We start from the raw sequence: 25,545 nt of genomic DNA on the forward strand, positions 1-25,545 counted from the left end.
CGAGCTCCCCGGCGGTGAGACCGCTGGGGGTGGCCCTGACGCGGATCCCTCCAGCGAACACCGGTGTGCCCCATCCAGAGGCACGGAAGGCGGAAGGGCACGGTGAATACAAGAAAAGCGAGGCATGGCTACTGCTCGAGGGATGAACTCCTTTTTAAAGGCAGATTTCCTCGCTCGTGCCCCGATGCGTCACGGGCAAGGTCTCCCCCGACGTACGTCAGGGTTCCCATTCTATGACATGGGGGCTAGGCCGCACATGTTGTACAAGCTGGCCCGAAGCGCGAAGAAGGCGAATCGTCGCACAGGGAGCGTGCAACCGCCCTGCGGTTACACGCCCTTCCACCTTCGCCGTAGCCAACGGTCAAGAAGGCGAACCGCCTGAAAGGGAAATAGGCTTACACCTTTTCCTAATTGATTTTGGTGGTTGAATTGCCCAACACAAATAATTGGACTAACTAGTTTGCTTTAGACTATAAGTTTTACAGGTGCCAAAGGTTCACAACAAACCAATAAAAAGACCAAGAAAGGGTTCAAACAAAGAGAGCAAAAGACAACCGAAGTGTGCCCTGGTCTGGCGCACCGGACTGTCCGGTGTGCCACCGGACAGTGTCCGGTGCACCAGGGAATTCCAGTCTGAACTTGCCACCTTCGGGAATTCTGGGAGCCGCTCCGCTATAATTCACCGGACTGTCCGGTGTAGCATCGGACTGTCCGGTGTGCCAGTGGAGCAACGGCTACTTCGCGCCAACGGCCGTCTGCAGAGAGCAGTTAATGTGCTACAGTGCGCGCAGAAGTCAGAGCAGAGCCAGAAGGCGCACCGGACAGTCTACAGGATCTGTCCGGTGCACCACCGGACTGTCCGGTGGCCCAGATGTCAGAAGCTCCAACGGTCGAACCCTAACGGCCGGGTGACGTGGCTGGCGCACCAGACAGTGTCCGGTGGCGTACCGGACTGTCCGATGCGCCATGCGACAGCAACCTCCACCAACGGCTCCTTTGGTGGTTGGGGCTATAAATACCCCCAACCACCCACCATTCATTGCATCCAAGTTTTCAGCCTTCACACCTTATACAAGAGCTATAGCATTCAATACAAGACACAAACAAAGAGATCAAATCCTCTCCCAAGTCCGGAATCACTCCAACCAAATTAGTGACTAGAGAGAGAGACATTTGTGTTCATTTGAGCTCTTGCGCTTGGATTGCTTTTCTTCTTCCTTCTTTCTTGTGTTCAACTCACTTGTAATCAAAACAAGAGACACCAAGTTGTGGTGATCCTTGTAGTGGACTTAGTGTCCAATTTGATTGAAGAGAAAGGCTCACTCGGTCTAGGTGACCGTTTGAGAGAGGGAAAGGGTTGAAAGAGACACGGTCTTTGTGACCACCTCAACGGGGACTTAGTGTCATCCGCCTTATTTGCTTGTGATTTGTTTTTCGCCCTCTCTTTCAGACTCGAATTTAATTCTAACGCTAACCCCGCCTTGTAGTGTGTGCTTAAGTTTGTAAATTTCAGTTTCGCCCTATTGAAAGGGAATTAGGCTTACACCTTTTTCCTAATTGATTTTGGTGGTTGAATTGCCCAACACAAATAATTGGACTAACTAGTTTGCTCTAGTCTATAAGTTTTACAGGTGCCAAAGGTTCACAATAAGCCAATAAAAAGACCAAGGAAGGGTTCAAATAAAGAGAGCTAAAGACATCCCAAAAGGCACCCTGGTCTGGCGCACCGGACTGTCCGGTGTGCCACCGGACAGTGTCCGGTGCACCAGGGCACTCAACGCTAAACTCGCTACCTTCGGGAAAATGGGAGGCCGCTCCGCTATAATTCACCAGACTGTCCGGTGTGCCAGCGGAGCAACGGCTACTTCGCACGCAACGGTCGACTGCAACACATTTAATGCGCGCCTGAGCGCGCAGAGGACAGAGCACACACAGTTGGCGCACCGGACAGTCTACAGGACCTATCCGGTGCACCACCGAACAGCCAGAGGCCCCACCTGTCAGAGCTCCAACGGTCGAACCCCAACGGCCTGCTGACGTGGCTGGCGCACCGGACAGTGTCCGGTGGCGCACCGGACTGTCCGGTGCGCCATGCGACAACAGACTTCCAACGGCCATATTTTGGTGGTTGGGGCTATAAATACCCCAACCACCCCACATTCAATGGCACCCAGGTTTTCCACCTTCAACACATTACAAGAGCTATAGCATTCAATTCTAGACACAACCAAAGAGATCAAATCCTCTCCCAAGTCCGGAATCACTCCAAATCAAATAGTGACTAGAGAGAGCGACATTTGTGTTCTTTTGAGCTCTTGCGCTTGGATTGCTTCTTTTCTTTCTCATTCTTCTTGTGATCAAACTCAATTGTAACCGAGGCAAGAGACACCAATTGTGTGGTGGTCCTTGTGGGAACTTTGTGTTCCGTTTGATTGAGAAGAGAAGCTCACTCGGTCTAAGTGACCGTTTGAGAGAGGGAAAGGGTTGAAAGAGACCCGGTCTTCGTGACCACCTCAACGGGGAGTAGGTTTGCAAAAACCGAACCTCGGTAAAACAAATCATCGTGTCTCACTCTTTATTTGCCCGTGATTTGTTTTCACCCTCTCTCTCGGACTCATTTATACTTCTAACGCTAACTCGGCTTATAGTTGTGCTTAAGTTTATAAAATTCAGATTCGCCCTATTCACCCCCCCCCTCTAGGCGACTTTCAATTGGTATCAAAGTCTGGTGCTTCATTAGAGCCTAACCGCTCGAAGTGATGTCGGGAGCATCCGCCAAGAGGGAGACCGGGACCGGCGAGAAGCCCGCCACAAGCCATGGGAAGACTCCATCCGGGGAGTCCGCCAACAAGGTGAAGGGATCCCCTTCACACAACAAGTCGGGGCGGAGCGGTGACAAGAAGAAGAAGATGAGGAAGGTGGTCTACTACGAGACCGACTCTTAATCGCCATCCACCTCCGGCTCCGACACGCCGTCCGTAACTTCTAAGCGCCATGAGCGCAAGAAGTTTAGTAAGATTCCCCTACGCTATCCTCGCATTTCCAAACGTACTCCATTACTTTCCGTCCCATTAGGCAAACCACCTATGTTTGATGGTGAAGATTATAATATGTGGAGTGATAAAATGAGGCATCATCTAACCTCACTCCACACTAGCATTTGGGATGTTGTTGAGATTGGAGTACAGGTACCATCACCGGGGGATGAAGACTATGATACGGACGAGGTCGCCCAAATCCGACACTTCAACTCTCAAGCCACCACTATACTCCTTGCCTCTCTAAGTCGAGAGGAGTATAACAAGGTGCAAGGGTTAAAGAGTGCCAAGGAGATTTGGGACGTACTCAAGACCGAGCACGAAGGAGATGAGGTGACCAAAATCACCAAGCGGGAGACGATTGAGGGGGAGCTCGGTCGGTTCCGACTCAACCAAGGCGAGGACCCTCAAGCCATGTACAACCGCTTGAAGACCTTGGTGAACCAAGTGCGCAACCTCGGGAGCACCAAATGGGATGACCATGAGATGGTCAAGGTTATTCTAAGATCCCTCGTTTTTCTTAATCCTACGCAAGTTCAATTAATTCGAGGTAATCCTAGATATACACTAATGTCTCCCGAGGAGGTAATAGGAAACTTTGTGAGCTTTGAGTTGATGATCAAAGGCTCAAAGAAAATCATCGAGCTAGATAGCCCCTCCACGTCCGAAGCACAATCGGTCGCATTTAAGGCAACGGAGGAGAAAAAGGAGGAGTCTACATCAAGTAGACAACCCATCGATGCATCTAAGCTCGACAACGAGGAAATGGCGCTCATCATCAAGAGCTTCCGCCAAATCCTCAAGCAAAGGAGGGGGAAAGATTACAAACCCCACTCCAAGAAAGTTTGCTACAAGTGTGGTAAGCCCGGTCACTTTATTGCAAAATGTCCACTATCTAGTGACAGTCACAGGGATAACGACAAGAAGGGCAAGAGGAGAGAAAAGAAGAGGTACTACAAGAAGAAGGGCGGCGATGCCCATGTGTGCTGCGAATGGGACTCCGACGAGAGCTCCTCTGACTCCTCCTCCGACGAGGACGCCGCCAACATCGTCGTCACCAGGGCCTCCTCTTCCCCAACGTCGGCCACAAGTGCCTCATGGCAAAGGACGGCAAAAATAAGAAGGTAAAATCAAAATCCTCCACTAAGTATGAAACCTCTAGTGATGAAGATAATGCTAGTGATGAGGAGGATAATTTGTGCACCCTTTTTGCCAACCTCAACATGCAACAAAAGGAAAAACTAAATCAATTAATTAGTGCTATTCATGTGAAGGATGACCTTTTGGACTCTCAAGAGGACTTCCTAATTAAGGAAAACAAGAAGCATGTTAAGGTTAAAAATGCTTACGCTCTAGAAGTAGAAAAATATGAAAAATTATCTAGTGAGCTAAACACTTGTCATGATATTATTACCAACCTTAGAAATGAGAATGCTAGTTTAATTGCTAAGGTTGATTCAAATGTTTGTGATATTTCAATTCCCAATCTTAGAGATGATAATGTTAATTTACTTGCTAAGATTGAAGAATTGAATGTTTCTCTTGCTAGCCTTAGAAATGAAAATGAAAATTTGATTGCTAAGGCTAAGGATTTAGATGTTTGCAATGCTTCCATTTCCGATCTTAGAGATAAGAATGATATTTTACGTGCTAAGATTGTTGAACTTAATTCTTGCAAACCCTCTACATCTACCATTGAGCATGTTTCCATTTGCACTAGATGTAGAGACATTAATGTTGATGCTATTCATGATCACCTAGCTTTAACTAAGAAACAAAATGATCACATAGCTCAACTTAATGCAAAAATTAATGAGCATGACTTGGAAAATGAAAATTTTAAATTTGCTAGAAGCATGCTCTATAGTGGGAGACGCCCTGGCATCAAGGATGGCATTGGCTTCCAAAAGGGGGACAATGTCAAACTTAGTGCCCCTCCTAAAAGATTGTCTAACTTTGTAAAGGGCAAGGCTCCCATGCCTCAGGATAACGAGGGTTACATTTTGTACCCTGCCGGTTATCCCGAGAGCAAAATTAGGAGAATTCACTCTAGGAAGTCTCACTCTGGCCCTAATCATGCTTTTATGTATAAGGGTGAGACATCTAGCTCTAAGCAATCAACCCGTGCTAAATTGCCTAGAAAGAAAACTCCTATTACATCAAATGATTCCAACATTGCATTTAAGACTTTTGATGCATCCTATGTTTTAACTAACAAATCCGGCAAGGTAGTTGCCAAGTATGTTGGGGGCAAGCACAATGGGTCAAGGACTTGTGTTTGGGTACCCGAAGTTCTTGTATCTAATGTCAAAGGACCCAAAACCGTTTGGGTACCTAAAATCAAGAACTAAATTTGTTTTGTAGGTTTATGCATCTGGGGGCTCAAGTTGGATCATCGACAGCGGGTGCACAAACCACATGACACGGGAGAAGAAGATGTTCTCCTCCTACGAGAAAAACCAAGATCCCCAACGAGCTATCACATTCGGGGATGGAAATCAAGGTTTGGTCAAAGGATGGGGTAAAATAGCTATATCACCTGACCATTCCATTTCAAATGTTTTTGTTGTAGATTCTTTAGATTACAACTTGCTTTCAGTTTCACAATTATGTAAAATGGGTTACAACTGTCTTTTTACAGATACAGGTGTTACTGTCTTTAGAAGAAGTGATGATTCAATAGCGTTTAAGGGAGTGTTAGAGGGTCAGCTATACTTAGTAGATTTTGATAGAGCTGAACTCGACACTTGCTTAATTGCTAAGACTAACATGGGCTGGCTCTGGCATCGCTGACTAGCACATGTTGGGATGAAGAATCTTCACAAACTTCTAAAGGGAGAACACATTTTGGGACTAACAAATGTTCATTTTGAGAAGGACATGATTTGTAGCGCATGTCAGGTAGGGAAGCAAGTTGGTATTCATCATCCACACAAGAACATTATGACGACTGACAGGCCACTCGAGCTCCTACACATGGACCTATTCGGCCCGATAGCATACATAAGCATCGGCGGGAGTAAGTACTGTCTAGTTATTGTGGATGACTATTCTTGCTTCACTTGGGTATTCTTTTTGCAGGAAAAATCTCATACCCAAGAGATCTTAAAGGGATTCTTGAGACGGGCTCAAAACGAGTTCGGCTTAAGGATCAAGAAAATAAGAAGCGACAACGGGACGGAGTTCAATAACTCACAAATTGAAGGCTTTCTTGAGGAGGAAGGCATCAAGCATGAGTTCTCTTCTCCCTACACGCCACAACAAAATGGTGTAGTGGAGAGGAAGAATAGAACTCTATTGGACATGGCAAGGACCATGCTTGATGAGTACAAGACTTCGGATCGGTTTTGGGCCGAGGCGGTCAACATCGCCTGCTACGCCATCAACCGGTTATATTTACACTGAATCCTCAAGAAGACATCATACGAACTCCTAACCGGTAAAAAGCCCAATGTTTCATATTTTAGAGTCTTTGGTAGCAAATGCTTTATTCTTGTTAAAAGAGGTAGAAAATCCAAATTTGCTCCTAAGACTGTAGAAGGCTTTTTACTAGGATATGATTCAAACACAAGGGCATATAGAGTCTTTAACAAGTCCTCTGGACTAGTTGAAGTTTCTTGTGACATTATGTTTGATGAGACTAACGGCTCTCAAGTAGAGCAAGTTGATCTTGATGAACTAGATGATGAAGAGGCTCCGTGCGTCGTGCTAAGAAACATGTCCATTGGGGATGTGTGTCCTAAGGAATCCGAAGAGCCTCCACAAGCACAAGATCAACCATCTTTCTCAATGCAAGCATCTCCACCAACTCAAGATGAGGATGAAGCTCAAAAAGATGAAGAAGAAGATCAAGGAGTTGAGCCACCTCAAGAGGAGAGCAATGATCAAGGGGGAGATGCCCATGATCAAGATGAGGAAGATGAACAAGTTCCAAGACCGCCACACCCAAGAGTCCACCAAGCAATCCAACGAGATCACACCGTGAACACCATCCTCGGCGATATTCAAAAGGGGGTAACTACTCGATCTCGTGTTGCTCATTTTTGTGAACATTACTCTTTTGTTTCCTCTATTGAGCCACACAGGGTAGAGGAAGCACTTTAAGATTCGGATTGGGTGGTGGCGATGCAAGAGGAGCTCAACAACTTCACTTGGAATGAGGTATGGCATTTAGTTCCACGTCCTAACCAAAATGTTGTAGGAACCAAATGGGTCTTCCGCAACAAGCAAGATGAGCATGGTGTGGTGACAAGGAACAAAGCTCGACTTATGGCCAAGGGATACTCACAAGTCGAAGGTTTGGATTTCGGTGAAACCTATGCACCCGTAGCTAGGCTAGAATCAATTCGCATTTTACTTGCCTATGCTACTTACCATGGCTTCAAGCTTTATCAAATGGACGTGAAAAGTGCCTTCCTCAATGGACCAATCAAGGAAGAGGTCTATGTTGAGCAACCTCCCGGCTTTGAAGATAGTAAGTACCCCAACCATGTGTATAAACTCTCTAAGGCGCTTTATGGGCTCAAGCAAGCCCCAAGAGCATGGTATGAATGCCTAAGAGATTTCCTTATCACTAATGGCTTCAAAGTCGAAAAGGCCGATCCTACTCTATTTACTAAAACTCTTGACAATGATTTGTTTGTATGCCAAATTTATGTTGATGATATTATATTTGGGTCTACTAACGAATCTACATGTGAGGAATTTAGTAGGATCATGACACAGAAATTCGAGATGTCGATGATGGGGGAGTTGAAGTACTTCTTGGGATTTCAAGTGAAGCAACTCCAAGAGGGCACCTTCATTAGCCAAACGAAGTATATTCAAGACATTCTAAACAAGTTTGGGATGAAGGATGCCAAGCCCATCAAGACACCCATGGGAACCAATGGGCATCTCGACCTCGACACGGGAGGTAAATCCGTAGATCAAAAGGTATACCGGTCGATGATACGCTCTTTACTCTATTTATGTGCATCTCGACCGGACATTATGCTTTCCGTATGCATGTGTGCAAGATTCCAAGCTAACCCTAAGGAAGCTCACCTTATGGCCGTAAAACGAATCTTGAGATATTTAGTTTATACTCCTAAGTTTGGGCTTTGGTACCCTAGGGGATCCACATTTGATTTAATTGGTTATTCGGATGCCGATTGGGCGAGGTGTAAAATCAATAGAAAGAGCACATCGGGGACTTGTCAGTTCTTGGGAAGGTCTCTGGTGTCTTGGGCTTCAAAGAAGCAAAATTCGGTAGCTCTTTCTACCGCCGAAGCTGAGTATATTGCCGCAGGACATTGTTGCGCGCAATTGCTTTGGATGAGGCAAACCCTTAGGGACTATGGTTACAAATTAACCAAAGTTCCTCTTCTATGTGATAATGAGAGTGCAATCCGCATGGCGGATAATCCCGTTGAGCATAGCCGCACTAAACACATAGCCATTCGGTATCATTTTCTTAGGGATCACCAACAAAAGGGGGATATCGATATTGCATATATTAACACCAAGGAACAATTAGCCGATATCTTTACCAAGCAACTAGATGAACAAACTTTTAACAAACTTAGGCATGAGCTAAATATTCTTGATTCTCGGAATTTCTTTTGATGTTTTGCACACATAGCTCATTGATATACCTTTGATCATATCTCTTTCATGTGCTATGACTAATATGTTTTCAAGTGTATTCTCAAACCTAGTCATAGATTGAAAGGGAATTGGAGTCTTCGGCGAAGACACAGGCTTCCACTCCACTGCATCGAATTACTCATCCTTCGCCGTTGTTCCGAGCAACTCTCCAACTTTGGTATAATCTTCACTCATATTTCGTTCACCGAAGGGGGAGAAAGTAGTTAAAGGGCTTATATTTCACTCAAGTATCCGTTTTTGGCGATTCATGCCAAAGGGGGAGAAAGTATTAGCCCAAAGCAAAAGGACCGCACCACCACCTAATTTTAAAAATAAAGATTTTTTGGTATCTTATTGTGTTCAAAAGGGGGATAAAGTAGTATCTTCGAAAATTGCAAAACCCTCTTGAACACTAAGAGGAGGATTTTACTAAGGGGGAGTTTTGTTTTAGTCAAAGGAAAAGCATTTGAAACAGGGGGAGAAAATTTCAAATCTTGAAAATGCTTCTCAAAATCTTATTCATTTATCTTTGACTATTTGCAAAAAGACTTTGAAAAGAATTTACGAAAGAATTTGCAAAAACAAAACGTGTGGTGCAAGCGTGGTCCAAAATGTTAAAAATAAAGAAACAATCCATGCATATCTTATGAGAATTTATATTGGCTCAATTCTAAGCAACCTTTGCACTTACAATCACACAAACTAGTTCAATTATGCACTTCTATATTTGCTTTGGTTTGTGTTGGCATCAATCACCAAAAAGGAGGAGATTGAAAGGGAATTAGGCTTACACCTTTTTCCTAATTGATTTTGGTGGTTGAATTGCCCAACTCAAATAATTGGACTAACTAGTTTGCTCTAGTCTATAAGTTTTACAGGTGCCAAAAGTTCACAATAAGCCAATAAAAAGACCAAGGAAGGGTTCAAATAAAGAGAGCTAAAGACATCCCAAAAGGCACCCTGGTCTGGCGCACCGAACTGTCCGGTGTGCCACCGGACAGTGTCCGGTGCACCAGGGCACTCAACGCTGAACTCGCTACCTTCGGGAAAATGGGAGGCCGCTCCGCTATAATTCACCGGACTGTCCGGTGTCACAGCGGAGCAACGGCTACTTCGCGCGCAACGGTCGACTGCAACGCATTTAATGCGCGCCTGCGCGCGCAGAGGACAGAGCACGCACAGTTGGCGCACCGGACAGTCTACAGGACCTGTCCGGTGCACCACCGGACAGCCCAGAGGCCCCACCTGTCAGAGCTCCAATGGTCGAACCCCAACGGCCTGCTGACGTGGCTGGCGCACCGGACAGTGTCCGGTGGCGCACCGGACTGTCCGGTGCGCCATGCGACAGCAGACTTCCAACGGCCATATTTTGGTGGTTGGGGCTATAAATACCCCAACCACCCCACATTCAATGGTATCCAAGTTTTCCACCTTCAACACATTACAAGAGCTATAGCATTCAATTCTAGACACAACCAAAGAGATCAAATCCTCTCCCAAGTCCGGAATCACTCCAAATCAAATAGTGACTAGAGAGAGCGACATTTGTGTTCTTTTGAGCTCTTGCGCTTGGATTGCTTCTTTTCTTTCTCATTCTTCTTGTGATCAAACTCAATTGTAACCGAGGCAAGAGACACCAATTGTGTGGTGGTCCTTGCGGGAACTTTATGTTCCGTTTGATTGAGAAGAGAAGCTCACTCGGTTTAAGTGACCGTTTGAGAGAGGGAAAGGGTTGAAAGAGACCCGGTCTTCGTGACCACCTCAACGGGGAGTAGGTTTGCAAAAACCGAACCTCGGTAAAACAAATCATCGTGTCTCACTCTTTATTTGCCCGCGATTTGTTTTCACCCTCTCTCTCGGACTCATTTATACTTCTAACGCTAACTCGGCTTATAGTTGTGCTTAAGTTTATAAAATTCAGATTCGCCCTATTCACCCCCCCCCCCTCTAGGCGACTTTCACCTATTCACCCCCCTCTAGGCGACTTTCACCGCCGCACAAGGAGCGTGCAACCGTCCTGCGGTTATTCGCCCTTCCATCTTCACCACAACCAGCGGTCAAGGAGGCGAACCGCCGCACAAGAAGCATGCAACCGCCCCGCGGTTGCGCGCCCCCTCAGCTTCGCTACAGCCGGCGGTCCAGCCTCTGGCATGGGGGCCCGCGCCCACATGTCATACATCTGGCGCGCCGGTTCCTGGGTGCAGGAAAGTCGCACCGCCGCTCACGCCAATACCGCGCCTTCTCGAGGCCGTCGTAGAAGACTAAGGAGATGAATTTTCAAAACCGATGCAGCAACTCGAGGCACCCCGCGCATGGCCCAACAAGGACATTAGGTATGGAGGTCACAGGCCAGTCAGCCGCGGGGGCAGGCGTGGCAGTCAGCGTGACCATAGGCGGGCCGGCAGTAACTGCATCAACGGGTGCGCAAGAGCAGCGAGCCGATCACCAGTCAAACTCTGGCCCCACCTGTAGGCTCGCATCCTCTCCTGAGGCGGGCCCGGGGGCCACTGTCGGTACCCTGGATTAGGGGTACCCCATACTATGGTATAAAGGCACGATGCCTGCGTGGCTACCCTTAACCGAGCGAAGAACAGCCCCAGGGGTATCTCGTGAGCGGTTAAGGTGGTGTTCTCGGAGACGACGCCGTTAGGCCCAGAAGGCGCAGGACACCTATGCGCACAACCCGGACCCCCGAAGTAAAGCAACCCGGAGCCATTGGATAGGGTTCAGACCCCATCAAGTGGGCTCCGGACCACCCATAACAAGGTCTGGGAGAGGAAGTGTCGTAACCTAGGCATGAGTCCGGTATTGACGCGTGTCCATGCTCTATCCGGGGCGCCTCCGCTCCCCGCTCGGCCGAAGGTCTAATGCGGCCTCATGGCTGATTGTCCGTGACTTAGGCCAGCGGGCGGAGCGTGACATGAGGGCTCTGAGCCACGCAGCCTGTCCACCCTTTTGACAGGTGATGTACCCCCACGACATTTATTGCGTCCTGTCCATTCCGCTGGCAGGCGACGCCAGGGCCACCCTGCAGACGATGCACATGTCCAGTCCGTTGCCGAAACAGTACACCCGTGCTGCGCGGTGTACTGTACTCATCCCTTATGCGAGAAGCTTCCCCTGCACGCCAAGACTATGCAGATCTCGGGTGTCAGGGCGCAAGAAGATTGCCCCAGCGAAAGATATTAGTAGCTACATCCGTTATGTTCCTGGGCCCACATGTCGGGGCTCAGTACTCTTGTATATGTCCCCTTTTAGCTATAAAAGGGGAGACATGCAACGTTACAAGGCAGACCCAACTCAAGCTCAAGCTCGATCGGGAGGCTTAGACTCTCAGGTTTCCACAGCAATCCAACACACAGTGGAGTAGGGTGTTACGCTCCGGCGGCCCGAACCACTCTAAACCCTCGCGTGTTCATGTGCTTGATGTTTGCTTAGCAGGACAGGCAAAACGCTTAAACTCCTTCCTCATCTTAAGATTTAGGACGGGTGCACTCCGCCACCCGGCCGGAGAATTTTCTCTCCGACAAGTACAATGAAATAATATGGAAGGATTAAACATTAGTCCCTAGAAACCAAACTCCCCTTATAAACAAAATACCATGATTTTTCTAGTTTGAGAACCCCATTTTTTTAAGAGATTTCTATTTTCCTATGGAAAAATGAACTAATTTCTCTTAGGAAAATGAAAATCCCTTGAGAAAATAGGGTTACCAAACTAGCCCTTACATTGCTTTCATTAGAAGTAAAATGGGGAGTGATTGTCGATAAAAGAGAATAAATCCATCCAAAAACAGTTTTAGAATAAAGTAAGCAAGTCAATTATTTTTGACTGGACTCAAGGCTGTCTCACACCTCTCTTCCACCCGGTCCGATTCTTGTACGCAACCACGGCTCGGTCATCGATCTTTTACCCATACAGTTCTGCGTTAGGATCCTGGATCCAATCAATGCCATAGTCACCCGGCACTGCAGGACTCCAAGCCCACGGCACATCGTCTTGGGCAATCAGGGTCATAGGATCGTCCACCAGAGCATCGGCAATAGCGGCTTCTTGAGTCATTGGTTCGTTTAACAAGTTGACCATCTCAATCGACCCAAGATCATCACCGTACGCATTGTCACCTGCTTGGAGGACCTCCGGGGCGAGGCTTTGCTGACCTTGTGATCCTCCAATGGCGGCCTCTTCAGCCATTGGTTCATCTAACAAGTTGATAAGCCCCATAGATATCAGAGTGTCATCCCATGCAACGTCATCTACCTGCAGGAGATCTTCCATGCTGAGGCTTTGCTGCTCTTGCCATCCTTGAGTCGCTTGTTCATCCACGTTAACCAGACCAACCGATCTCAGAGCATCGTTATATGCGTCGTCACCTACTTGAAGGAAACCCTCCGGGCCAAGGCTTTGATAGTCTTGTGGTCCTGCCAGCTGACTCATCCAAAATGAATATGCTTCCTCCCGGCCATCAGAAGGGCTTCTCAGGTCCGGACCATTGCCCTCTAGGTGCGCCCAAGCAACAGAATAATCCATTGGTGCAATGTACTCCGGGTCCACGGTACCTTCAACAACAAGAAAGAAAGTTATTATTGCAGGATAGGAATGAAACCTCACACAAACAAAAGATAGAAAGATATTAGCAAGGGAAACTAATTAACAGGGAATTAATCTACAAACAGATCAGCGTTCACGATACCTTCAAGGTAATTAATGCTCCCCATGGTGTCATAGATTCTGTCAGCTTCGGTAAGATTGCTTTGTCCGACTTGATCACTTGTTAACATGCTGCTTGAACCAGCGTTTTCTATGGATGCACCATAAACTGTCTCGCCAGCATACAAAATTAGATGATGATAAGGTAAGGTATTAGCAAGGGAAACTAGTTAACAGGATGCTTAATCTTCAAGCGGGGTCAATGTCCATGATACCTTCGAGCAAACTAATGTTCTCCATGTGGCCATTGTCTCTGGCAAATTCAGTGCCATTGTTCTCTCCCACTTGATAACTCGTTAACATGTTGCTCGAACCAGAGATTTCTGTGAATGCGCCATAACCTATTTCATCAAAACACAGAAAAAGGAAGGTAAATAGGTAAATGAGTTCTTTTTTTAAAGAGAAGCCAGCAGATTAAATTGCAGTTCTATGTATTAATAAAGGAGTAAATAAGGTATCAGCAAGGCAAACTAGTTAACAGGACACTTAATCTTCAAGCAGATCAATGCTCGTGATACCTTGAGGTAGATTAACGCCCCACAAATTGTCATTGTGTCTGGTAGCTTCAGCACAACCGTTCTGCCTGACTAGATCGCCTGTTAACAGGCTGCCTGAACCAGAGGTTCCTATGTATGCACCACCGTAAGCTATTTCTCCAGCACACAAAATAAATGACAAAATGGTAAGGTATCAGCAAGGCAGACTTTTTAACAGAGCGTTTAATCTTCAAGCAAATCAACACCGATGATACCTTCAAGCAAAGTAATGTTCCCCATGCTGTCATTGGCTCTGGCAGCTTCAGAATGATTGTTCTCTCCCACTTGATCATTTGCTAACAGGCTGCTTGAACCAGAGCTTTCTATGGATGCACCATAACCTAGTACACCAGCACACAGTAAGGAGGATAAAATGGTAAATAGGTAGCAAGGCAAGCAAGTTAACATGATTATAATCTTCAACTCTTCATGCAGACCGATGCTCATGATACCTTCTAGTAAATCAGTGCTCCACACGGTGTTATTGTCTCTGTCAGATTCAACACGATTTTTCTCTCCCACTTGATCACTTATTAAGCTGCTTGAACCAAAGATTTCTATGGATGCACCAGCAGCAGTTTCGGGGGCTTCATTTGGATCCCCTTCGTCTGTGGTATCAATATTGTTTCTCCGAGGCCACTGATGTTCGCTCGTGAACATCCAACGTTTCTTGTTCTCAGCGAACACTTGCAGGTTATTTTCATACCTATCCCACACAGACTCTGTGCCCTCATTGTCGTTTCCAGATGTGCATGTGTGCATGCCAGTCTTCAGAGCCGATGTGTCTACTGACCTTTTCTTCACCTTTGTCCACAGCCTTGAGGGGTACACTTCCCCGTCTGTCTCAACTCTGGGTGTGATGGATTCAGAAGTGGCTTCACCTTGCCTTGATATAGGTTTTCTGCTGGCATTCTCTTGGCGCTGTCCTTGTTTTGTATTCTGGTTGCGCAATCGATGTTTCTATATCACATTTGAGGAGAAAATTGTCAAGCAAGGGACAAAGTTAGGTCACGGTATTAAAGGTCAAACTAATACAGCAATTTAAAGTGGCACTTTAGCAAAAGAACGCCATACAGGATCAGTTCAGCCATAGGAGTCAAGAGCTGAATGAAAATTCAAGGAGGTGAATAGTTTAAGGTCCTTGGGGTACCAAGGGAAGGGTAACATAAGGTTAAGACCATCCCCCACCCTTCACTCACACACAAAAAAAAGGTTAAGGCCTGTTATCAACCAGATGAAGCTAGAAACAGGAAGGAAGGATGCCGATTTGTCAGATTCCACAATAAATTACCAGAAGGCATATTTGTAGAATGGGGAAAAACCCTAACCCTACACTAGGGTGGGTCTGTATATTAATAGACTGAGAGTTGGGCCTAGCCCATTACAAACAGAGGGGCGAGATAGTAAATGTACAGGGAAGACCCCCTAAACCCTAATACAGTTCTAACACCCCCCGCAGTCGCAACTCTATCCTGTACAGATGTTGAGACTGGACCGAAAGTCTAGGAATACACTCGTCGAGAGCCCCTTGGTGAATATGTCGGCGAACTGCAGCGTAGTGGGGACGCTGAGTACCCGAACGTCACCTGCAGCGACACGCTCGCGGACGAAGTGCAGGTCGATTTCCACATGCTTCGTGCGCTGATGCTGCACAAGGTTGGTGGAGAGGTAGACGGCGCTGACGTTGTCGCAATAGACCAGGGTGGCGCGCTGGAGGGGGCTGTGGAGCTCGTGTAGGAGCTGGCGCATCCAGGATGCTTCGGCCACGCTGTTGGCCACAACGCGATACTTGGCCTCAGCGCTAGAGCGGGAGACGACGGGCTGCCGCTTGGCGGCCCAAAAGACGAGGTTGGTGCCGAGGAACACGGCATAGCCGGAGGTGGACCGACGCGTGTCGGGGCTGCCGACCCAGTCAGCGTCGGTGTAGACCACAAGTTCCGACGTCCAGGATGGTCAGAGGAGGAGGCCGAAGTCGAGGGAACCCCTGAGGTAGCGCAGAATCCGCTTGAGAGCGGTGAGATGGGGCTCCCGTGGGGTGTGCATATAATGGCACACCTGCTGAACGGCGTAGGAGATGTCTGGCCGGGAGAAAGTAAGGTACTAGAGCGCGCCTGTCAGGCTCCGGTAAGACGCCGCATCGGCGACTGGGGGCCCGTCGTCTTCAAAGAGCTTCTCCTGAGTGTCAACAGGAGTGGAGCAAGGCTTGCAGTCGGACATGCCAGCCGCTCCAGAATGTCGATGGCGTACTGCTTCTGGTGCAGGAAGAGACCCTGGGGCTGACGTTCGGCAGTGATGCCGAGGAAGTGATGGAGAGGCCCCAAGTCCTTCATCGCAAACTCCCGCTGGAGGGCAGTGATCGTGCGCTGTAGGAGACCGGCGGTGGATGCCGTGAGCACAATGTCGTCAACGTAGAGGAGGAGGTAGACAGTGTCCTTGCCCCGCCGCTAGATGAAGATTGATGTGTCCGACTTGGCCTCGACGAAACCGATGGAGGCCAGGTAGGTGGCGAAGCGGCTGTACCAGGACCGTGGTGCCTGCTTGAGGTCGTAGAGGGAGCGGTTCAAGCGGCAAACCAGGTCCGGGTGAGCGGTGTCGACGAAGCCGGTGGGCTGGTTGCAGTAGACAGTCTCTGTAAGTGTCATGGAGGAAGGCGTTCTTGACGTCGAGCTGGTGGATCGCCCAGTTCCGGGAGAGGGTGAGGGATAGGATGGCACGGACGGTGGCGAACTTGACGTCGGGGCTGAAGGTCTCATCATAGTCCACTCCGGGCATTGGGTGAAGCCTCGAAGGACCCAGCGGGCCTTGTAGCGGTCGAGGAAGCCGTCCGAAGTCAACTTGTGGCGAAAGAGCCACTTGTCGGTGACCACATTGGTGCCGGGTGGACGCGGCACCAGGTCCCACGTGTGGTTGGCCATCAGGGTCGCGTACTCCTCCTCCATGGCCCGACGCCAGTGAGGGTCGGCGAGGGCGGTGCGAACGGAGGAGGGGACTGGTGAGGCGTCCGGTGGAGTAGTGTTCGTATCAGCGGCCAGGATCAGTCTGTTGACAGGCCGAAGAACACCAGCGGCGCGCCGAGTCACCATCGGGTGAATGTGCCCGGGGTCGCGGTGAATGGCGACCGGATGGTACACCGACGACTCAGGGACCGGAGGCGTGGTCGGTCCACGGCGATGATACACGACGGCGGGGTCGGCGAATCTGGCCGCGCTCGTCGAGGAGCCCGGGTCCGGGAGCGCCGAGGGAGGGGTGCTCCCGCGGCGGTGGTAGACGAGGGCGGGATCGGCGAAGCGGTTCCCGCTCATCGACGGGGCCGGAGTCGTCGGGGCCGCATGTGGCGCAGGCGAGGTCGACGGGGCCGCGCGTGGCGCCGGCGGGGTCGAAGGGGCCGCGCGTGGCGTAGGTGGGGTCGACGGGGCCGCGCGTGTCGCATGCGGGGTCAACGGGGCCGCGCGTGGCGCAGGCAGAAATGCGGGCGGAGGCGTCGCAACCGCTGGTGGTAAGGGCGGGGGCAACGGGGTCGCGCGCGGGTGTGGTGAAGTTGTACGAGGTGCGGGCAACGGTGTGAGGCGAGGTGTCGGGGAGGGATGGGTACTCGGATCAGGCTCAAGGAGGGAGTCAAGATCGGTGGGTGGGGAGGAGCCAGCAAGGGGAAACACATCTTCGTCGAAAACGACGTGGCGAGAGACGATGATGCGGTGGGAGGTGAGGTCAAGACAGCGATACCCCTTGTGGTCAGGAGAGTAGCCAAGGAAGAGGCAGCGGGTGGAGCGTGGAGACAACTTGTGAGGAGTTGTAGCGGAAACGTTGGGGTAGAAGGCACAGTCGAACACGCGGAGGTGGGTGTAGGAGGGTGTTGTGCTGTACCGGACGAAGTGGGGGTGGGGTGGCTCACCGCCTTCGATGGGAGGCGGTTGAGGAGGTGGGTTGCGGTGTGCAGGGCCTCTGTCCAGTAGCAGGCAGGGAGAGATGCCTGGAAGAGAAGGCAGCGGATCATGTTGGTGGTGGTGCGAATCATGCGCTCTGTCCGACCGTTCTGCGCGGAGGTGTAGGGGCACGAGAGACGCAACTGAACGCCACTGGTGAGGAAGAATGACCGGGAGGCATGGTTGTCGAACTCGCGACCGTTGTCACACTGCAGTGCACGGACCGGGCGACGGAACTGGGTGGAGACCCAGGCGAAGAAGTGAGTGAGGGTGGTAAGAGTGTCGGATTTCAGCCGTAGAGGGAAAGTCCAGAGAAAGTGGAAAAAATCGTCCAAAATCACCAAATAGTATTTGTAGCCAGAAAGACGGAGTACAGGGGAGGTCCAAAGATCACAATGAATAAGGTCAAAAGCCTACTCAGCCCTAGAAGAAGTAGGAAAAGGGAGACGAGTGTGACGACCAAGCTGACAAGCATGACAGAGGTCGTCAAAATGTCCCCTATTACAAGAAGAATCTAAGCTGCTGGAGATCTTGGTCATGACGTCAGGTCCTGGATGGCCGAGACGACGATGTCAAGTGGTGACCAGGATGGGAGGTGGAGACGCGTCGGTGGAAGTGGGTCGGAGTGTGTAGAGGGGTCCTGGTAGCCAGATCCTTCACAGAAAAACCAGATGGGTCAAACTCAATGGAACAAGAGTTGTCAGTGGTGAACCGACAGACGGAAAGGAGATTGTGAGTGATATGTGGGGCTACGAGAACGTAGTTGAGATAGAATGGTCCAGGGAGCACCGAGGCACCTACTGAGGTGACCGGTAGAGTGGAACTGTTTCCAACGACGATCAAGGTAGGGTGTGTGGAAGGAGATGGGTGGGAGTGAGAGAGCATGCCTGTGGTGGGGGTGACGTGATAGGATGCACCAGAGTCGATGACCCAGTCAGAAGACGATGGAGCCAGCGCCATGGTGTTGTAGGCGGCGGCGAAAGAGGCCGGGTCCCAACCCCCAGCGAACGGGGACCCAGGTGTTGGGGTGGGGGTCCCTGTAGGCGGGAGCGCAGGCGGGGTCGGGGTCGTCGGTGGTACGTCGTACGACGGCATGCCGTAAGCAGGCAACGTAGGGGTGCAGTACGATGGCGTCGTCAGGAGAGCAGCGCCGGCGCCGGAGGACGGGAGGCGCTGGGGGCTGGACCCGGCCACATGGAGATGGTGCCGGTCCAGGGGTTGTAGAACGACGGCCAACTCTGGCCGCCACCCCGGCCGGTGGAACCTCCACGAGAGGAGTCGTCGTCCCCACGTCCGCCCTTGCGTGGGCGACGGGCACCGTAGGTGGTGGAATGCTGACGAGGGGCCATAGGAGCCGCAGTGGGAGACCGAGCGGGGGTCCCTGTCGATGGAGAGCGGAGGGCCTGCCCCCCCCCCCCCCCCCCCGGAGACGCCTGGGTGCCAGGAGTGGTGCTGTAGAGGACCGGAGCCGGGGTGGGAGCTTCGAAGGCCATGGTGAGCTCCTCGAGTAGAAGCTCATTCCGGACGGCATATGGAAGGTGGGCAACGGCACGGTCCTCTTGATTAGAGTCTTCAGGTGGCCGTAGCGGGGGCTGAGGCCACGCAGAAGGTTCAGCACCAAGGTACGATCCGCCATTGGCTCGCCGAGATCGCGGAGGGAGTCCGCCAGGCCTTTCATCTGGCGGCAGTACTCCTCCACGGAGAAGTCCCCCTGGGAGAACTGGTGGAACTGGGCGTCGAGGTGGAGAGCCCAAGCGTCCCGGTTCCCGAGGAATTGTCCTCGAGGGCGAGCCACGCCTGGCGGCCCGTGTGCGCCTGATCGCGGATGATGTCCTGGAGCTCGACGGTGATCGTGCCATGGAGCCATGAGAGCACCACAGTGTCCATCTAGGACCAGGCCGGGGACGTTGGGGCGACGATGTCGTCGAGGACGTGGTCGGCTAGTGCAAAGCGTCGCAGGGTGAGTAGCACCTGCCCTCGCCAACGAGGGTAGTGGGAGGACGTCGGGTCCAGCACGATTGAAACGAGGGACCGGATGTTGTGGAGGCCGGCAGCCTGTGCGTGGAGAGCGGCGATATGGTTGACGTCGAGTCCAGAGGCGTGGGGGGCCTCTGGTGTGGGCGGTGTTGCGTCGAGACCTGCCGGGGGGTGTCCGTGGATAAGGCGCTGCGCGGTGGCAAGCTGGGCGGTAAGGGCGGCGCCCGTGGTCCACTCATGTGCCAGGGCCAGGGACGCAACGCGCTGGCGCTCCTAGGAGGCAGTGACGGCAGCTTGGATGGTGGCGATGGAGGTGATGAGCGCGGAGGATGCAGGTGGAGTAGCCATCGAGGGCGCACCGGTGTCAGCCCATGTGGGATCGGAGAAGCCCGGCGGCGGTCGACGGGTGTGCTGTTGTGCAGAGAGGGCAGCAGCGCCCTGCGTGGAAGTGAGGCCGGCAGGGAGACCGAGTAGGGAGGCGGCGGTAGCGACGCCGGGGCAAGGCGAGCCGAGCAGAGGGTTGGTGCCCACGCCGACGAGGTGTCGGGGCAGAAAGCTGGCGAAGAGAGGACCGGTTGGAGGAGCGCCGGTGGGTTGTGTGGTGGCGTCGGCCGCCTGTGGGCCGGGAAGGGAGCTGACGCTCACGCCGGCGAGGTGGGGGGCGAGGGAGGCCGCCGCGGCCACGCTCACCGAGGTGGCGGCGGCGATGGGCGTGAGGCCGGTGGCCGCATGGGGGCTGAGCCCGCGCCAGTGGGGACAGCGGCCGCAGGGTTCGCACCCGCGGCAGCGGCGGTGGCGGTGGTCCCTGCAGGGGTCGTGGGAGACGCCATGGACTTGGAGAAGCTGGATTCGATGGGCGGCGAGCAGACCTCCGCTCGACTTCAGCTCTGGTCTGGCCTAGGGTTTCGAGGACGACGCTGGCCCCGGCAGGGGAGAGGACCGACGCGTAGAGGTGGCCGGCGACGGGCAGGGGGAAGGGCGGCGGCTGGGAAAAGAGGACCGGCGGCGGGGGTGGGAGGGAAGGAAGAGAGGTAGGCTGGTGGCTGGGGCTGGAAAGATTTGGCTCTGGTACCATGTAGAATGGGGAAAAACCCTAACCCTACACTAGGGTGGGTCTGTATATTAATAGACTGAGAGTTGGGTCTGGCCCATTACAAACAGAGGGGCGAGATAGTAAATGTACAGGGAAGATCCCCTAAACCCTAATACAGTTCTAACAATATTGATCTCACAAGGGCAAAAAAAACCTAACAATTGATTGCCAACAAAAATTCTTTGAACTAATGGAAACTAAAGACCACGAAAGTGTGAAAAGACAAAATACGCAGACGAGAAGGGTGGAGAAGACTTTTAATGCCAATAGAAAATATGCAAGTTGTCAACTTGTGCTGCTTAATCAAACTATCCTAAACGATGTCTTTATCTTCATTGTATTGAATGTTTCAAGGTAACAAAATTAATGCCTCCCTTGAAAGCTCCAATAATAGAAAATCAAGCTTATAAGGAAGTTTTAGTGGATGGGATCTTCGGACAAATAATCAGTTAATCACCCACCTGGAGATGGCTGCCTATATGCTTCACAGTCAAACCCTTTACATTCATCAGGTGCAGGATCTTCTCAGGTCTAGCAGCTGTTAGCCACCAAAAGAAAATAAATAGCACATGGTCATGCTTTAGCTAATAAAATAAAAAATAACTAATTTAGACTTCAAGCCATGTGTAGGTATGAGCTATACTTACACTTGTTCCCCCCAAGAGCTTCGACAGCCTCCAAGAACTTTTCATGGAGTTCAATGGTCCATGTGACCCGATTCTGCTTCTTTGGCTCTTCATATCCATTGCTTTGAGGAACAGATAAATTGTTTCTCTCTAGAATAAGGACTTCCTTGGGTTTTTCAGTAGATGGTGAAACCATTCTATTTTTGGTACTATCATTAAGACTTGGTCTTTGAGGTGCTGCCTTTTTAGACTTGTGTTCCAGTGCTTGGTGCCACAGAATGCTGAAGCTTCTTCTGTTCAGTGGCTTCAGCAGATGGAAGCATGCACCCAGGTTCATACATTTGGAAAGTGCCTCTTCATCGTCACGAGAACACATTGCTGCCAACAAAGAGGAATAACCCTGGAACAGTGAGTTTGGGATAGGTGAGAAATTCTTAAAATAATAGAGCTCTGAATTTAAACTCTTACCGGTAAGAGGGACTTGAAGTTCATTCAGTATGTGATGGAACAGATCAGGGTTTGCTGAAGTGCCTGGTGCCATATTGTTAAGATTAACCTCCACCAACACCAAATCAAGGTCCGCTGCTTTAGCAGCCCCACATTTAATGAAATCCAGGGCCGCTTCTGCTGTTTGGAAGGAAACAACTACGCAACAATAAAGGTAATAAGATTAAAATACTTGGAAATTTCATACCACAGTGTATTTATCACTGTTCTACACTTAATGGACCGTGCACTTGACAAATAGGCCCAACACATAATTTTTAATTAGACTCCTAAGGAAAACTTTCATGGTGAGAAATTCCAGCGAAGCAGAAGGAACCAATAAACAACTTTCAACAAACAGGATCTCCTCTCAGTGTTCCAAATGATGGATCTATTCCAGCGTGGTTTTTTAATGTTCTTTGATATGAGCCTGTCGAAATTAGTAAAGCTAGTAAAAATCCAATTAACAAATGTATCCACACCTCCACTTTTGAGTCCACATAATCCTCTACCGTACACCCAATCTTAAGCTACACGACAAAATGGAATATTCAGATATTGGAATCTAAAGCGTCATACCATACACCAAAACATATGATACGTTACAAAATGATACGTTCAGAAACTGAATTTAAAGTGTCATACTGTATAATCAAGCATATGATACACGACAAAATGGAATATTCAGAGATTGGAATCTAAAGCACCATACCATAAAGGCATAAACCCAAACGTATGATATACGACAAAATGGAATACTCAGAAATTGGAATCCAAAGCGTCATACCAATGTTTTCAAGTCGTCCGATTTATCGCGATTAGTCGCGATTAATCGTCCAAGTCGGTTTGAACCAATCACGATTAATCGTCCTTGTCGGTCAGCCAGAACGACCAGCAAGTCGTTCGACTTAAAAACATTGTGTCATACTGTATGCCCAAACTTATGATATACGACAAAATGGAATCCTCAGAAATTGGAATCCAATGCATCCTACTGTACTCCCAAACTTATTATATACGACAAAATGGAATATCCAGAAATCAGAATCTAAAACGTCACGTCGTCACATAGTGCACCCAAACTTACTATACGCGACAAAATGGAATATTCAGATATTGGAATCTAAAGTGTCATATCATATACCCAAACTTATGATATACAACAAGTGTAATATTATGATAACCGCAGATCAGAATCCAAGTAAGCACTCACAAATAGGAAAAGACACCAAACATCCTTGAAACAAAATATGCTACAGAAGCCCCTTGAATATCATATAGTAGGTGTAGATTGATTTTTAGGGCAGAGGATCTGAATTCCTCTACTTCTTTGTCAAGAGAAGGAATACTTTAAGTATTGTCAAAATAGATCTAGGTCAACATGTTTTCACCCCATCAGCTTCAGAATTCATACAGACTGCAAATATGATACCACAACTAACATATATAGAAATTCTTTTCCAGGGAAAATAATAGGGATGAGTTAATTTGATATACAGGTTCTCAGTTTTAAAGATTTCAGATTGCTTGAAATGAATACTGTGCCTGTTGACTTCCTTTTTCCCTCTAGAACACACTTCATTTTTTTAGAAAAAAATGCAGAAAGGAAGAGGGGTTCCAAAATGGAATGGTTCAAGATCCGCATGCACCTCTGAAGTTGAACTTTGCAAGCGTCTCAGAGATGGTCGACAAGGACGCTGGGTCACCATCAAGAACCAGCGCTGAAAGCCTTTCCATCATTCTGTCATCAAGGTATTTTGACGACAAACTTTGAGTATTTGTTAAGGATGTATAATCTGGTTCTGGTGTGAGACCTTCGTAGTGGGTCAGAGGTAAGCACTCTTTATATAATATATAAATGAAGAAAAAGACAGGGCTTTAAAATGTGTGGAATCGCTTGTTTCAATGGTAAGTTGACCTGTATTTGGACTGATGCACAACTGCACAAAGAAGTTAGTAAAGCCAAGAGATATGGTAACTCAAGCAATACATCAGCATCCAAAGTCAAAACTATTTTTCTATGCAAAAGCTTGCAACCATGTTGCTTTCAGGGTGCCATACTCTCTGAGCTATGGAGTATTCGTTTTCAAGAAAAAAAACTAGTGGGAAACTGGTAAAATATTAACATGCAAACCTCTACCGTTCTATTTATTCCTCTTTGTTTGCGATTTGTAGCATCAAATTTGACATGCTAATGCAATTACAGGAACCACTAAGTACCAAACTATGATGGCAGTAATTGCCACAGCACATGGTTTTAGCAATGTCCGTGGGAATCTGTTGACAAAATGACATGCAGAAAATGGGGGACAAAAGACAACAACATCGCATTAAATGAAGCCGCGGCCATTTCGGTGCCATTAGTATAATAATAATACAGTAGACCCCTGGGAAACGAATATATGTCATACCATATCTATGGGCAGTCCAAAATGGCATTGAAATCTACTTTTTTTTTGCTCCCTCCAAAACCGCCCTGTTTCATTTCTCTATGAAACCAGGAGAGGGAAAAAGTAAATGCCAGTCCTTGAGGGCGATGTCTTTACTAGTTCTAGGGAGATTTACGCCCAGAAGACCACAACCAATCTGTGATTCCCAGTTCCATTTTGGTAAAAGTCTCGCGATGACATTATATACTTAAACTAGCTCTGAGAAGATTCAATTCTATTTCGTACATTTCAGCAATTCCTGGTTCCTGCTACAGTAATATTTTGGAGCTGGCCCCCCTTATGGTGCAATGCAATCTCCAGGCCCGTTCTCTGATTGTATATGTATATACCATATCATACTAGCAACAACCTGCATTCATCAGTCGGTCATAGCAGCCGGCAAGCCTCGGGTGCCAAAAGAAGAAGAAACGATGAAAAAATATCAATGCTAAATGAACTCAGTAATCCACGAAAAATTAACGAGCGGCGTACGAAGTGGAAACGCACATGGTAGAAAGTACCGCAAAAACCGCTAAGCTAAACTGCGGCGCCGCGTAATCATAGACTAAGGGTTTATCCACCTGCAGACGCTCACTGCTTGGACTGGAACTCAAAAAAAGAAAAATAGAGCAGTCCTTAGGCGCACAAACCGACAACCGGACACCGGCGGCACCGGTGACGCAACCCCGAGACCGCGAGGCCTGCCTGCGCCCGGGGCGGAGGCACCGCCCACGCGGGAGGCGTGCCCGCCTCCGCGTCCAAAGCGCGGGCTGCGCCGTCTATCGCCACGCCGCCCCCGCCATTTGTCGACAGGCGGACGGAAAGAGCTCGGGATGGGCCTAAACCCAACCAAACCCGTTACTCCGTCAGATCGCGCCGTGGGCCGTGGGGATTGGGGGGAGAAAGGAAGGCCATGCGAGTGGGCCTAGACGGTGGGCCCAGAGTGCCGCCGAATATTGTAACTTTTTCGTGTTTATATATTTATAACTCGAATATTTCAAAAATACAGCCTGATTTGAAAAAATATCTAGACCCCGTTTAGTTGGAGGGACTAAAGATAGTCCCTCTATTTTAGTCTCATTTAGTCACTAAATTGTC

The 25,545-nt window shown here is 49.4% G+C and overlaps 1 protein-coding gene across 2 annotated transcripts; it reads right to left on the minus strand.

The window, feature by feature from the left end:
* Positions 1-12,228: 12,228 nt before the first annotated feature.
* LOC103626423 (uncharacterized) lies at positions 12,229-25,313 on the minus strand. Of its 2 annotated transcripts, none has more exons than XM_008646834.3 (10): positions 23,668-25,313; positions 22,001-22,177; positions 21,554-21,910; positions 21,368-21,444; positions 14,366-14,873; positions 14,129-14,254; positions 13,896-14,024; positions 13,593-13,718; positions 13,361-13,486; positions 12,229-13,226 (listed from the first exon to the last, which is right to left on the minus strand). In XM_008646834.3, exons 1-10 carry the CDS (start codon positions 23,756-23,758, stop codon positions 12,577-12,579), a joined length of 2,367 nt encoding a protein of 788 aa, XP_008645056.1. In that variant the 5' UTR covers positions 23,759-25,313; the 3' UTR covers positions 12,229-12,576. The 2 variants fall into 2 exon arrangements, with proteins under 2 accessions (XP_008645056.1, XP_023155895.1); XM_023300127.2 differs by having other exon boundaries at positions 13,896-14,030.
* Positions 25,314-25,545: the final 232 nt, after the last annotated feature.

This window comes from Zea mays, chromosome 5 (genome assembly GCF_902167145.1).
Source record: "Zea mays cultivar B73 chromosome 5, Zm-B73-REFERENCE-NAM-5.0, whole genome shotgun sequence".
NCBI lineage: Eukaryota > Viridiplantae > Streptophyta > Magnoliopsida > Poales > Poaceae > Zea > Zea mays.

What these genes read in the sequence shown, in the direction of transcription:
- LOC103626423 (XM_023300127.2), bottom strand. Translation starts at nt 23,758, where the DNA reads ATGATGGAAAGGCTTTCAGCGCTGGTTCTTGATGGTGACCCAGCGTCC. An exon ending in ACTTCAAGTCCCTCTTACCG is followed by an intron (nt 21,911 to 22,000) that starts GTAAGAGTTTAA and finishes CTTTGTTGGCAG; the next exon opens with CAATGTGTTCTCGTGACGAT. An exon ending in AGCTCTTGGGGGGAACAAGT is followed by an intron (nt 21,445 to 21,553) that starts GTAAGTATAGCT and finishes GGTGGCTAACAG; the next exon opens with CTGCTAGACCTGAGAAGATC.